The sequence below is a fragment of the Hippichthys cyanospilos genome, chromosome 9 (genome assembly GCF_059441005.1).
Source record: "Hippichthys cyanospilos isolate Australia breed blue-spotted pipefish chromosome 9, RoL_Hcya_1.0, whole genome shotgun sequence".
Taxonomy (NCBI): domain Eukaryota; kingdom Metazoa; phylum Chordata; class Actinopteri; order Syngnathiformes; family Syngnathidae; genus Hippichthys; species Hippichthys cyanospilos.
The window spans coordinates 22,679,750-22,693,387 of record NC_142377.1 but is presented as its reverse complement, the minus strand read 5'-3'; the positions used below and the strand labels follow the sequence as shown (position 1 = coordinate 22,693,387).

The following is a 13,638-nucleotide window of genomic DNA, read 5'->3' as shown; positions in this document are numbered from 1 at the left end:
GAGTCAAGCCAAGGCGCGTGCATGTAAACTGGCGCATGCGCATCGTTGTACCTGTGCACGCGTGAGAGCGCGAGATAATGTATTACGGTGAACCCCCGCATACTCGCGATTTGGTACTGTTTTAATAATTTGCGAAATATATTTCATCACAATTGTGATAGATGACATCCGTGTTTCTTTAAATTAGTCTTCTAACCTAAGTAACTTGATTTCAACTTATTTAAAGACGTATTTATTTAATGGCATTTCATGTGTTTGTTTTTAAAATGACAAATGATTTTGAATTGCGTAGATGTGTTTAATTAATGGGTTTTAAAAACGTAAAGTATTTGTTGAATGTATTTAATTGCATCTTACGTAATTCATTGATGTACGTATTACATTTTGATGTAATTAAACTTTTTGAGTGTACCAGCCATTTTAACCTTTACACAAGCACTTGAGAATATTTTTAAAAATATATACTGAAAATACATACCTGGGATTGAATGGCTAGACTCCTTTGGGATTGATTAACTGAATTTTCAATCATTGACTTGGAACTGAATTGTATTTCACAAGGTAACGTGACACTTAAATATAGTATGCTTCAGAAAATATAACATTGTGTGTCTGTTCAGAGCTAAAAATAAGTGTGGGTTTGAAGGCAGTACACACAACAATCGAGTAATATTTTACTTGATACAAATAAAAGTAACGCACATTACAATGCATTATATATGATATGTGCAGTATTATATATTATACCCTGCAAAAACATTCCTAAACAATTTACATGTATAACATTAATTGAAGCGGTGGATAACATGGATGCAATCCATTTGGTTGCCTTGAGATGGCGCTGATGTATTGGTGGTATGCAGAGAACTTTGTTTAGGTAGTATTTGCACGTTTTTATTTTTACATTTCCAGCGATCTAGGCATCATTTACAAGTCCACGGGAGCAATAATATTGATTTTAAGGATAATTGAGCATGTGACTTTAAGTTTAGTTTAAGGTCATTCCACTGGATGTGTAATGAGCTACATTTAGAACAACGCATTTCCAGTTATGTTGGTGAGAGTAATGTAGAAGTGATGCAAAAGTAGTGCAATGACTTACAGTAATATTATAATGTGTGACAAAAAGCTTTCCAACCTACGGAATTATAAAATAATCCCTGCCATTATACAATGACAGGTATGCTTATCACACTCAATCCAGACGGGTAGAGTTAGTGCTTTATTTCGCCGTTAAAAAGCTTTTCTTTGTTAAATGACAAAGACTTGAAACATTGATCATGAGGCATAAACGTACATTACAACAATATGGCGTCAGTAAAGTGCCCAACGGTCAACACATTAAAAAAAAAAAAAATCTCCCAACAGTGCCCCAAATGATCGTCAGTAAACATTTTCCTCTACTAGATATCAAGAAAGTGGCTACGTTTATCATGAATCATCATGTCTTGCTCTCAAATGAAAATCGTTGCGACTTTCGTCTGTGTTGCCCCATCGCTAGAAAATAAAGGCTGGGTTTTGGCGGCGGAGCGTTCAGGTTCACTGTTTTTTCACTCATCATGTGCCTCAAAAAGAAGCAATGGTTCACAACCAGTAATTACTAAATCCATTTTTACATAATTGATCTGCAAAATTGAGGAAAAAAGATGTACCCTTGTTTATGTATGCCAGCACCATTTTGTAACAGGTAAAATGATGAAATGCTCTTTGACCGTGAGGCATGTATGACACTTCCTTCAATACAAGTTGCAAAACAATTTGGGAAAAAAAATAAAATAAAAAATGAGCTTTTAAATCACATAGGAAAGTCTGAATTAAAAGTTGCACGCGGTCCGCGGATCAACTGGTACCGAGCGGCATGGGCCGTGCCCGAAGTAAGAATTTTTTTGGACTTGATTTAGTTTATTTTTCAACAGTTCATTCATTTGTGCTTTGTCTAGGTTGATCTTTGTTTTTTTTTTTTGGCACCACATCTGGCCGCTGTTGATATTACATTTTGGAGTGAGGAAGGACCATGTCAGGCTTTTAAAGTATGCGGGCTGAGTCATACAATTGAGATTATTTGGGCACCAAATGAGTGTTTCACAGCCTTTATTGCGCCAAGGCATACTGTTCAGATTGGTGGACATTTTTTGAGCCAACCCACTGAATGAAAATTTTACAAAACTGGATGAAAAAGTACTGCTCATATATGTATATTTTTTTAATCCGAGTGATGTGCCCCCACACATTGGTGGGGAATCGATCAAAATAGAAGCGAAAATGGGGCGAGATTGACCCCGCCCATCCCCAACGTTTAGACTGTACTGCAGTTTACCTTATAGACGCCAAAAAAGGCGGCAATGCATCACTTTTGTCTAAAGCACATGCCCAAACACATTTCAACATACTTCCTTACCGACAAAGAAATACTGCAGAAAAGAAATGGTGAATCAGGAAAAAGCTCAACCAAACACAGGTGCACTTGACTTCCTTCATGTGACATTTTGTTTTGGCGGAAGGCCGCAAGATTTTTTTTTTGATGTAAAATATGTGCCGAGATTCAAACATATGCATTCAGCTTCGAAAGTGCAACGTAATAACCGGATGCTTTAAAAACAGCGCCTAATGTCAACAAACAACCAGGAAGGACTTTTGAGAATAATACTCACCTGTAGACAAATTGGTTATGAGAAGCCATAGGAAACCAGACGCTAGATCCATAGTTGCGCAAGTATATAAAAAAGAAAGCTCTTAAAAAAAAAAAAAAACATTTAAATGAAGAGTCTCATTTTTCATCCCCAGGCAGCCCCGACGGGCTCGTGTTGATTCCTGAGCGCAAGGCGAACGGGTGGGAGCGCTTCATACACATTTTTTGAGGGGCGTGGCTAAGCGTCAGACTCGCCTTTCTTCTTGTCCTCTTCGCCGCCGACGTCGCTGTCCTCCGATTGGCTGTTGCTCAGGACCACGAAGTGTCCGTCGGCCCCGGCGGAGTTGGGAGGACGGCTGGAGGCGGCGATGAGGCGGCTTTGCTCCTCCAGGTCCTGGACCACATTCTTTGTGTCATTTTCATGCATTTAACGTTTAGAGGCGCCTGATGACATGGGCAATTTCTCTCTTCTGCCTTTTTTGTCACATGATTCTGGAATGTGGATGTAAATGCTGGAGAGACGTAAGGCAAGCTGACCTTCTCTATCTGTCGCTGCTTGCTGAGTTCCTCCTTCTGCTTCTCTTTGGCCTTGTCCTGCTCCTTGCGTTTCTCCGCAGCCTTGCGGTCCTACAAAATGAAAACGGTCAGAGAAAAATGACAAGTAAATGATTTGATCAAGGAAGCTCACCAGCGCCGAGTGGAGGGCGATCTGCTTGGCCAGCCCGATGCTGTCGCAGATCTGAAAGAGAAGAAGACGAGCGCTGGACTGAGTAGTGATGTATTAGATGCCGTTCCATCCTTAATCAACTTGCAAATCTTTCAAAACTAAACAAAAATCAATGAAAATGAGTACAAAAAAAACCATGACAAGGTGTTCCTTAATGAATTTTGAGGTCAAATATTACTTTCCTAATTCGCGTAACTAGCTAGTAACCTTCTCGCCGTCGTCATTGGACTCCAGGATGTAGCAGACGGCTCGCCCGTCGGGATGGCCGCCGGCCGAGTGCAGGATGAATCCAAACAGTCTCTTGTTGTCCTGATGGGACGAAGACTGGATCACGCTGGACAAAGGGAACTGATGGGGAAGACAAAACGAAGCGGTCGCTTGGAAGTCCGCGAGTCACGTAAGCCAGTGTGGACATACCCTAAGTCGCGTCACTTGTGTCTGCGGGTCGATGAGCCTGCAGAGGAAGGACACGATATGTGAAAAATTAAATATATATGTATATACACGTATAACATTGCATGACGCTAGCTAGCAGTAAAACACTGAAAACTGAGAGGATCATAAAGCATCAACACAATCATAAATCCATTCTACTCATGATTGATTTCAATCACAATTTGGAACGTGACGTCATCTTAAGAAAATGTGACAAACAATCTTTATATCGGAAGGAGATGTTGTTACTTGAGACAGTCGCAGGTGACCAGCAGGTGCGACTCGGTCATCCTGAAAATGTTGTGGATGGCGCGCGCCGCCAGGATCTGCCTCATGGTCTCGGGGATGACGTCCGGCGACTCGCCGTTCTTCACCTCCATGCAGCCGAGGAAGCGCACGATGAACAGCTGGTGCAGGATGGAGTCTACAACATCCGCCCAAACGAAGAAATACGCGGCGGTCATCTCCAGGCCAGAGGGGGCAGTAAGGAGCCCTCAGAGAGCGTGGCGTACCTTCGCTGTCCTCTGATGTTTTGTCGCCTGACTCGCCGAATGGGTTACTTCTCCTGTGGATATGCACAAAAGAATTCAACAAATAGAAGTGTTTGTGTGTGTTGGGGGGGCTTTGCTAGAAATGACCTGCCAGCTTGCGCTGTCATCTTTCCATGCCCGGCGTTTTCCTCGCTGACGGGGGAGATGATGTCAAACTGGATTGGCGTTTCCGGGGCGACCAAGGCATCCAATGAGAGGGCGGAGAGGGCGGGCGACGGCTCCGAGCCCACCGAGCTGATGCTGCCTGTTCGGCCCGCGCGGCTCTTGCTGCCGTCACCCGAGTGAAGGGGGGGAAGGGGACGAGACACACGCACACACACACTCAAACAAGGGTGTTTTTCGATCATAGTGAGGACATCCGTTTGACATTACACATTTTCTAGTCTGTAACCTTAACCTTTGTGCATTATTTAGACCACAGATGTCAAACTCAAGGCCCGGGGTCCAGATCCGGCCCGTCACATCATTTTATGTGGCTCCTTTTAGTACTCATTTTTGACCAAAATACCACATTTTCAAGTCTTCAACTTTTACAATTTTCCTGGTAGCGTGATAAGTAAATGGTCGTGCCACGCAAAACTTTGACATGCTGTCACCGTCTGGGTGAAATTTCAGCTCCCTTGTGTCTTCTTTCAATGCTTCCCCTTTGATGTAGGGATCAATGATTGGCGAAAATACCGCACAAAGGTTAAACATCGCAACAGATTGCCTAACTCGAACCTGAAAAAGAGGTAAGGAAGCAAAACGGTCCCCACAAAAACCGTCCCCGCCGTGTAGCGAAAACCAAGGGCACGCACACGTCTAACCTGGCAGGCCGCATGCTGTCGTGCCTCTGCTGGAAGGACGGCGACGGCGTCACCGCCTCGATGGCCGACTGGTTGACTCTGGCCGCCACTTCCTGGCGGCGGAGTATGACATTAGTTGAGAAGTTACTCGCCCCGCCGCAAACCCGCTCGCACCTCCGCGTTCTCGCTGAGGTAGATGCGTCTGGAGATGTTGTTGATGGTGGCGATCCACTGGCGAGCCAAGGGCATGAAAACGCGGTGAGAGGTCAACGGGCCACGGGCGGATTTGGGTGGGTCTTACCTCCTCGCAGTCCTTCCTGCTCTCCGCCTGCAGCGTCACCACTCTGACCACGTGACGGAAAGAAAAGGCATATTTGCAAAAGTATATTTGGGAGCGGGCCAAGGGTGACAGCAATGCAGACACATTTCGTCATAGAATGTCTCAGACCATTAATGATTATAAAATACATATAATAATATCATCATTTTTCATTTTACCTTACAAGACAAAGTAGCATATCTTAAGGAAGACGCATGAGTAAATGTAATGTGGGAATCAAAGGGGGCGAGAATCTTACTTCTTGCCGTCGAAGGAGGTGACCAGGAAGCAGAAGCGGCGGTCGTCGCAGTCCACCGCCATGACGGAGGCGTTGTCCAGGTCGGTGACCAGGCCGCCCGCCACTTCGCCGCGGCCCTGCTGCATCAGGTTGCCCCCCTGCGTGAAGAAGTACTGACGCTCCCACGACGTGGACACCAGGCCCGTCTTACTGCGGGGACACGGGGGGGTTTCGCTTCACTCGCCCCTTTTTTGTTTGTTTGTTTTTTTTTTGCATTTTCTTCACTTACTTGCGAAGGTAGAGGTAGCCCTGCTTCTGGGTGAGGTTGCGGCACACGGGCGACTGGATCGGGTCCGGGTCGCAAGGCGCGTAGAGCAGGTCACATGACCTCTCCATCTCCTCAATGGTCTGCTGCATGTTGTCCACCTCCACCTCCATCTCCCGACGCACGCTAACGCAAACATAATATATAGTCATATTTTTTTTTCTTAACATTTTTCGCAATTTTATACATGTTAATTACATGTATTATTTTAAAATCTTCCAATATTTTGGCATACTATTTGAACACATTTGCAAGTTTTTTTTTCCATTCCGTTTGTAATATGTTGCGTTTGCCATTTTTGATACTAATCTAGTCCAATTTTGCTTATCATGCATGTTCAGTATTTATGTATATTTTTTCTAACATTCATCCAATTTTTAAGCTAATATTTTAGCACATTACTAAAATTTCAACATTTTAGTCAGAAGTCATTTGTTTTTCATTTTTTTTTACTCAGACTTTTGTATCATGTACCAGTATGTAGGTAGAATGTTTTTATTTTATTTTTTTTCTCATATTTTTTTCTGACGTTTGTTTATTTTGGTTATCACGTTTTTTCCTTGATATTTTTTCAATTTCATTCTAATTTTTTTAAGACAGTCTTTAATCATTTTTGCAACCTGTTTGTATCTATTCTTTATATATTTGTTAATTACCCGTAGCCTTTTAAAATTTTCCAATATTTTGCCATACTATTTTAACATATTTGCATATTTTTGCAATCATTTTTTTATTGTTGTTTTTGCTTGTGTTTTACCATGTGCCATTCACATAAGCAGGTTTGACACATTTTCTTTTCACAAATATGGTTATGTAATAGTAAAAAAGCGTCTTACTTCTGGACGCTGGTCCCAATGGTGGCCAGGAAGTCCTCCCACTGCTGGCTGAGGTTTTCTGAGCCCAGTTTAAAAAAGCTTATCTATGGGTGGGAAAAAAAAGGATGTAAATGGTGAAATGGCGGCGTGGGTGGCATGGTGTTGCAACGGGCGCGTGGTCCACACTTGGGCCTGCATGTAACCCAGCAGCGGCTCCAGCAAGGCCGTCTTCTTCTTATACTGCAGCGTGTTGAGGGCGCAAAAGTAGTGCATCATGGTCTGATGCTGCTTCTTGCGCGACGTGTACACGTCCTCCACCGCCTCGGCGCGCACCTGCCGCGCACAGTGAGCGCCGCCGCCGCGTCAGCCTCGGTTGGGGGCGTCGCTCGTTTTGACAAGTTTACCTTGTCGTTGTCCTTCCTCTTGGACAAGCGACTGTATCTGTTGATGGCCGAGTCGTGATCTGAAACAACATCGGCCAAAACTTTCAACATGTAGAGATCTTCTCTTATTTGCAGAGCTATATTTGGGATTTTTTTTTTTTTTTTTTTGACAAAATGACAGTTTTCACAGAGAAATCTACCTGGCTCTACTCTACCCTACTCGCTTTTTCTGGTACCCATTGCGTTGCGGTTCCAAAGAAAAAAACCGGTAGCCCAGTTCCAAAACGTGATGTAAATACTTTGGAGGCCATTGATTGGTTCGAGACAGATTCAAATATGCGGCATGGAAAATTAGATGGAGAAAACAGCCACCACTGATGAAAGAGCTTTGGATTCAACAAGCTTCCTTTGACGGACTTAAAGTCAATAGTCTTCTAGTAGATGCAGTTTTCCGAAATAGCCAGAATCCGAGCACCAGGTCCAAAAATGCTTCCGCACGCTTTTTTTTTTTTTTTTTTTTTACCATGTGCAGGGCAGAGTAGCGCAAGGTGGAAATCATCGATTGACTCGAGTCAAAAATTTGGCTATGACAAGTTAAAATTCTGGTAGTTTCCGGTCGTAGAACTTGGAAAGGTCATTTACCATCACTGGATATTTGGAAGACTTCCTTGAGAGTTAGGATCTCTGTAGGTACAAAAATAAATGAAGTGTTTAGAGTAAAAGGGACATTATATTTTACAAAAAGAGGAAGAAAATCCCCTGAAAATTCTTTACAATAATATGTTCTATTTGCCCACACTGGTCTAAACATGGCATTCCCATTAATATTGTATTTGTGGAATATACATTTTTTCTATCCATCGCTGACCACAAGACCACCTGAGTTTGGTCATTTGACATTCACAGGACGAAATTAACTGATTTCTGAAAAACTCAGCGGAGGGCAAAACAGAATGATGAAGATGAATAAAAATGGATGGATTTTGCAGCTAAATTCAAGCTCCATTCAAGATTTTGCTGTTGAATTCAAGATTCATTTGGAGTTGTGGGGCTGTATAGCACATATTTCTGTAAAGAACATTTTGGGGCTGACTTCCCCTTGAACATCCACGTACCTTTGAGGTCCCTCTCTTTGAACTGCGTTATGGGGAACATCATGGCATCAGCCAGCTGGGTCGACAAGACGGCGTGACAGGAACTCAGCTGGCCCAAGAAAAAGAAAAACACAAGGCAAAGTTGCTGCTCAGGAAAAAGAAGGAGAAGGAGGACAAGAGGTGGGAGAAGGAGTTGGAGAAGAAGGAGGAGAACCAAAGGAGAAGGAATATGAGAAGAAGAAAAAGAAGGCGAGGAGAAAAAGGAGAAGAAAGAGGAGAAAGAGAAGAAGGAGAAAAAGAAGGAGTCATCCACTCACCTCATCAATAACTTTAGCAAACTGCTGGAGGGTGGAGCTCATTACTTCGTCGTCGCCCCCTAAAGGAAAACGCTACAAACGCCAAACTGGATTATTGCTTTTCAGTTTAAGAGCCACATGCTGCTTCACCAAGACACGACCATACTGTGCATTCAAAACAGAACATTTTGCTTAACCTTAAACAGTGATGATAAAAAAGTTTTAATATTCCACCTGCTTGTCATATTCTTTTAGCAGTTTGGAAGTGAGATGCGTTGCTGAACTCAGCTCATTCTGAAAAGGAAGAAAAAAAAGCACACCACCGTAAACCTTCAAAGTCAATGGCCCTCTTGTACCTGTCAAACGTGCGTGATGGTACCTGGGCGTCATAGATCCTGTGCATGGCCTGATAAAGCATGGTGCAGTAGTTGGACATGGCCGCCGTGTCCTCCTCAAAAACTCCCAGCAGAGAGCGCGTCTGAAATAGTCACGAACAATTCATTTCTTCCAGTAGGACTCAAACACAAACATCATCCCACCCTGATATTTGGTGGAAGGAGCATCATGGTTTGGGCCTGTTTTGATGCATCGGGGCCTGGACAACATGCAATCTTTTATAGAAAAGTTAAGTCAAGTTTATCAGGATGTTTTGCGGGAAAAGCCGAGGTCGTCTGTCAAATAATTGAAACTTAAAAAAAAAAAAAAAAGGATCGATGCTAAAAGAGAACAATGATCCAAAAAACTGAAGTAAATCAACTTCAGAATGGTTTCAGGAGAACAAAATACACATTATGGAGCAACCGAGTCAAAGTTCTGATTTGAAAGCCACTGAGAAGCTGTAGCATGGCTCCAAGACAACGATTAATTACTGAAATCATATGAATTTAAACTGCAGCGATTTTACAAAGAAGAATGGTCCAAGATGGACGGACCAAACTGACCTGCATTTACAGGAAATACCTGGTTGGAATTAAAAGCACCAAAGTGGGAGCAAGCAACTATTACATGTGGAAGACCACCATATATTTGGCACTATAAAGCACACCAAATTTTAAGGCACACCTTCGATGAAAGGCCTATTTTTAAAGTGTTTTCATATATAAGACACACCACATTATAAGGCGCATAGACTAGAAGCTACAGTAGTGGCTGGGATTGCATTATGATTCCACTAGATGGAGCTAAGGTAAAGAGAAGGTCAACAAAACAATCAGATAAGATAAGATAGTCAAACTTTATAAATAAACAATCAGCAATGAAGACTCAAGATGATTTGTGGAAATAACTATCTGAAGAATGGTGAAAAAAATACCTCTTGATGACATTGAAGATAATCAGATCACATTTAATGGGGATTTGGGACAGAAATGTGAGAAGTTTCAAAAGATTCAGACACTTTCTATGTCATTGTAATTGTCTAATTTTCTGCCTTTTCCCTGAAATGCTATTGTAACTAACGTGTTGCACTAGTTGCCTTACTAGACCCAACTACTGTGCGTGTGTAAGGAACTAATAGAAACAAAATGCAAACTAGTTTTGCCTCACTGGTAACATGTAGTTAGTTGTACTTAGAAATATGCCAAATTTGCTACTTGTCGTGACGTCACAGCAGGTGTTTTACGACAACGGATGCAAACATTTAGTTTGTCTCTGTCCACAGCTTTCCAACAAAAATCAACAATGTGTCATTCACAAAAAGAGATCAAAATGACCGGAAAGAGCTAGCCGGGTGGCTACGGAAGTGGGTAGCAAGCAAATAACGCTCGCAGCCCATGGAAGGAGGCGCGTTGGAAAATATCCATCAGCTGATGTGTCAACTGCACGGATTTGACTTCAGCCTTATGTCTCACAACTGCTAGCGGTTAGCATCTAGCTAGCTGTTGACAAACACTACTGTTAGCTTAGCAGTGAGCTAGCGTTAGCACGTAAGCTTCGCAAGTCAGGAATGCTTTCTTCTTATCCCTACCTGCGGGCTGTCCTCCAGAGTCTCTTCGAGGGGCAGCTTCTCTATCCCGGGCATGGTTGCTGCTGGACGGTCGGTAACAACAAACGCGAGAAAAACAACCGCAAATTAGCCCGTCAACTCCCACTTTTAAGATTTTTTTTAGGGGGAGGGCACACGGAATCCACCACACTAGATAGTGACCACTCCGCCTTGTCCAAACTGGATTTTGATTGGACAGATGACAAGCTCCAGGTATTCGATTGGACAGACGAAGACGTCCATGCTTTTGATTGGCTCTTTGGTTAAAAGGGAAACGGTGCCATTGTGGCTCTGAACAGTGTCGCCCTTGTTGCGTTTAGCCAGATGACACAGAGCCACAATGGCGGCCGTGTTAAATGGACATTCGATTGTTTTTTTTTTCGCCATAAAGATTTTTTTTAATACATCGTATTACGTTTTGAAAATAAAACACACTTACATTTGTCCACTTTATTATGGATATCTATGTACAGTTTTAAAGGGGAACATGATATTTAAGTACAGTACTTTCCAGTGTAGTATGTGCATATAAATTACGCTGGACACATTTACGATTTAATTTCTCATTTGATATGGGTTTTATGGAGCCGATATTTCAAAACAGAAACTAAAACGGCTCGTTTTTAATTTTTGGCCGCCGCGCCATCTTGCAGCTCAAGCGGCGGGCCAACTGCACGCATCCATCCATCTTCGTGACTGCTCGCCCACACGAGACTCGCGGCTTATTAAGACTACTCCAAAAGCATGAATAACGGAGCCAAAGAAAAAGGCCATCCAAATGAAAAAATAAAAAATAAAACAGGAGTTTCAAATGCAAAGCGGGGTCTGTACGCCGCTCTCACTAACACACGTTCCTTTTACCAAATCAGTCCCCAAAGGAACTTTAAAATAGTTCCAAAATCCATCAATGAAGGAAAATAATAAAAGAGTAAAAGAGTGTTTTGGGCGAGAAATCGACATTGGAACATGGTTAAAGTTGACTTATTATGTTACGGCCCCTTTAAAATGTTCAAGCATTTGTCACAAATGAAATAAATCATTATCAACTTGATTAAACCTTAAGTCAGAAACCCTCTTCCAATATAATAGAAATACATCAGGATTATAACACCAGAAGCATATAAAGTCTTGCTTCTCGTTGCTTTGATGGCACGTACAGCCGCCGTGTTGGCAAGGTAAGATCGCTGCGGCCGCCATGTTGGTGAGGTAAGGTCATAGCGTGAAGAAGTCCACAAGGCGTCAGCTAAAACTGCTTCAGGATCTGCTTGGAAAGCCAATCCAGACCTTCAACCAGACCCGACCCGCTCACTGCGCAGGACGCCTGAACATAATACTGCGCGCACAAACAAACAGCGGTTAACTTCTTTTTGCACCTGTATGGTTCGGAATGTCCACAACTTAAATTGATTTCATCGATGACTTCAGATTTGGAAGATATTTTTGGTGACACCCACCGGCTGCGTGACGCCCGCCAGGCGCAGCCCCTCGCTGACCTGACTGACGCTCATGGCTTGAGGGAGGTCCTGTTTGTTGGCAAATACCAAGAGCGCCACCTTCCCGAGTTGGTCCTCTTCCAGCTGTCAAACGGCACCGCACGTAAAATGAAAAGCCACCGCAAATATGGATCATTGATTCATTGATGACTCACGATCCTGTGGAGCTCTTCGGCTGCCTCTTTGAGCCTCTGCGGGTCGTTACTGTCCACCACGAAGATGACACCCTGAACAAACATTCATTATTAATAAACATTCATTATATATATCACCACTAGATGGCGCCAAATGCCACACACTGTCTAGCGTTTAAAGTATGTGGGCGGAGTCATACCATTTCGGTTATTTTTTGGACATCAGTTATTATGCAGTAGTGTGTATGAGCATGTACTTACGTTGGTATTTGTGTAGTAGTGTCTCCATAGCGGCCTGATGACCGTTTGCCCGCCCACGTCCCAAACAGTGAAGGAGATATTTTTGTATTCAACCGTTTCCACGTTAAATCCTGCATGCAAAACAAATTACACTTGATTTTTTTTCATTTTACATTTTTTTTTTTTTTTTAGAATTTTCATTTGACTGACCGACAGTGGGGATGGTGGTGACCACCTCAGCCAGCTTCATTCTGTACAGCAGAGTCGTTTTACCGGCAGCATCCAGACCCACTGAATTATGAAAGAATGGAAAATAAGATGAAAAATTGGAAGTATTTCTAGATCTGCCTTGTTTTTTTTTCTGAGATCGAAATGAAGGTTATGAAGCTAGCAGTACTGTAGGTTGATTTTTTTTAACATATAAACAATAAATAATAAAAATAAATAAAAAACTAAAATAAGAAAAAAACATCCGCAATCAATGAAGCAGTTTATATCTTCAAAAGGAGTAGAAGGAAGCTTAAGAACTTGCTGGGTCTTATCCCTTATTTTTGCTTGATTGTCATAGAAATATAATCAAAACATCAAAAAATGTTTTGGGGTTTGAATGAGTTCATGGCTATAGATGCATGACAAAGATCATTTTGCTGGGCTAGCAGTTCATAATTCCATTAATGCTGAAGCCAAAACCGATGACATGAATAGTTGTGAATTAGGAAGTCAATAAATGTTGAACTCACCCATGAGAATTCTGGCAGGAGTTTTGGCAGTAAACGTGGCGAAAAGTCGAGAAATGAAGACGCCCATTGTCGTGCTCGCCTTTTCTTCTTTTGCAGCGAATGAAACAATGGTTCGATGTGTGTGTCCTTTTATATGTTGGCGAGGTGTGTAAGCGTGTGTCATGTGTGTCCATGTCAAACGAGTACACGGTGGAATCTACTGCCTGAAACCCTGGCGCGACTTCCGTTTCAAAACGCCGGAAGTTGGACGTTGTTGACATGACGACACATCCTCCACGTGTTCCAATTTGAGCGCATTCCCCATTTTGGTTCCGTCTTTATTTATTTATTTAATATAACACAGTGATGTCAACCAATCAACACTTCAACACTCACAATAACCAGGAGAACTTTGGCTCTGCACGATTTTCGACAGAGAGAAATGTTTATGTTGTTTATGATCTTCATTAG

The 13,638-nt window shown here is 42.5% G+C and overlaps 2 protein-coding genes across 3 annotated transcripts; both read right to left on the bottom strand.

The window, feature by feature from the left end:
- Positions 1-1,209: 1,209 nt before the first annotated feature.
- On the bottom strand, positions 1,210-10,745 carry appl1 (adaptor protein, phosphotyrosine interacting with PH domain and leucine zipper 1). 2 transcript variants are annotated; one of them, XM_088424042.1, is made up of 22 exons: positions 10,564-10,745; positions 8,977-9,075; positions 8,832-8,891; positions 8,619-8,690; positions 8,323-8,410; positions 7,850-7,891; positions 7,229-7,287; positions 7,011-7,157; positions 6,846-6,928; positions 5,974-6,135; positions 5,706-5,894; positions 5,429-5,471; positions 5,302-5,358; positions 5,140-5,240; positions 4,430-4,609; positions 4,304-4,356; positions 4,041-4,215; positions 3,774-3,810; positions 3,564-3,704; positions 3,318-3,368; positions 3,167-3,256; positions 1,210-3,023 (listed from the first exon to the last, which is right to left on the bottom strand). In XM_088424042.1, the coding sequence occupies exons 1-22, from the start codon at positions 10,615-10,617 to the stop codon at positions 2,868-2,870; spliced, it is 2,139 nt and encodes a 712-aa protein (XP_088280168.1). In that variant the 5' UTR covers positions 10,618-10,745; the 3' UTR covers positions 1,210-2,867. The 2 variants fall into 2 exon arrangements, with proteins under 2 accessions (XP_088280168.1, XP_088280169.1); XM_088424043.1 differs by having other exon boundaries at positions 5,149-5,240.
- Positions 10,746-11,016: 271 nt separating this feature from the next.
- LOC148419548 (ADP-ribosylation factor 4-like) lies at positions 11,017-13,465 on the bottom strand. The gene is made up of 6 exons (XM_088423095.1): positions 13,189-13,465; positions 12,659-12,739; positions 12,470-12,579; positions 12,230-12,301; positions 12,036-12,158; positions 11,017-11,914 (listed from the first exon to the last, which is right to left on the bottom strand). The coding sequence occupies exons 1-6, from the start codon at positions 13,349-13,351 to the stop codon at positions 11,825-11,827; spliced, it is 639 nt and encodes a 212-aa protein (XP_088279221.1). The 5' UTR covers positions 13,352-13,465; the 3' UTR covers positions 11,017-11,824.
- Positions 13,466-13,638: the final 173 nt, after the last annotated feature.

What these genes read in the sequence shown, in the direction of transcription:
- appl1 (XM_088424042.1), bottom strand. Translation starts at nt 10,617, where the DNA reads ATGCCCGGGATAGAGAAGCTGCCCCTCGAAGAGACTCTGGAGGACAGC. An exon ending in TGGGTTACATGCAGGCCCAA is followed by an intron (nt 6,929 to 7,010) that starts GTGTGGACCACG and finishes TCCCACCCATAG; the next exon opens with ATAAGCTTTTTTAAACTGGG. An exon ending in CCAATGACGACGGCGAGAAG is followed by an intron (nt 3,369 to 3,563) that starts GTTACTAGCTAG and finishes CTTCTCTTTCAG; the next exon opens with ATCTGCGACAGCATCGGGCT.
- LOC148419548 (XM_088423095.1), bottom strand. Translation starts at nt 13,351, where the DNA reads ATGACACACGCTTACACACCTCGCCAACATATAAAAGGACACACACAT. An exon ending in TCCTGCCAGAATTCTCATGG is followed by an intron (nt 12,740 to 13,188) that starts GTGAGTTCAACA and finishes TTCATAATTCAG; the next exon opens with TGGGTCTGGATGCTGCCGGT. An exon ending in TGGCGGGCGTCACGCAGCCG is followed by an intron (nt 11,915 to 12,035) that starts GTGGGTGTCACC and finishes TTGTGCGCGCAG; the next exon opens with TATTATGTTCAGGCGTCCTG.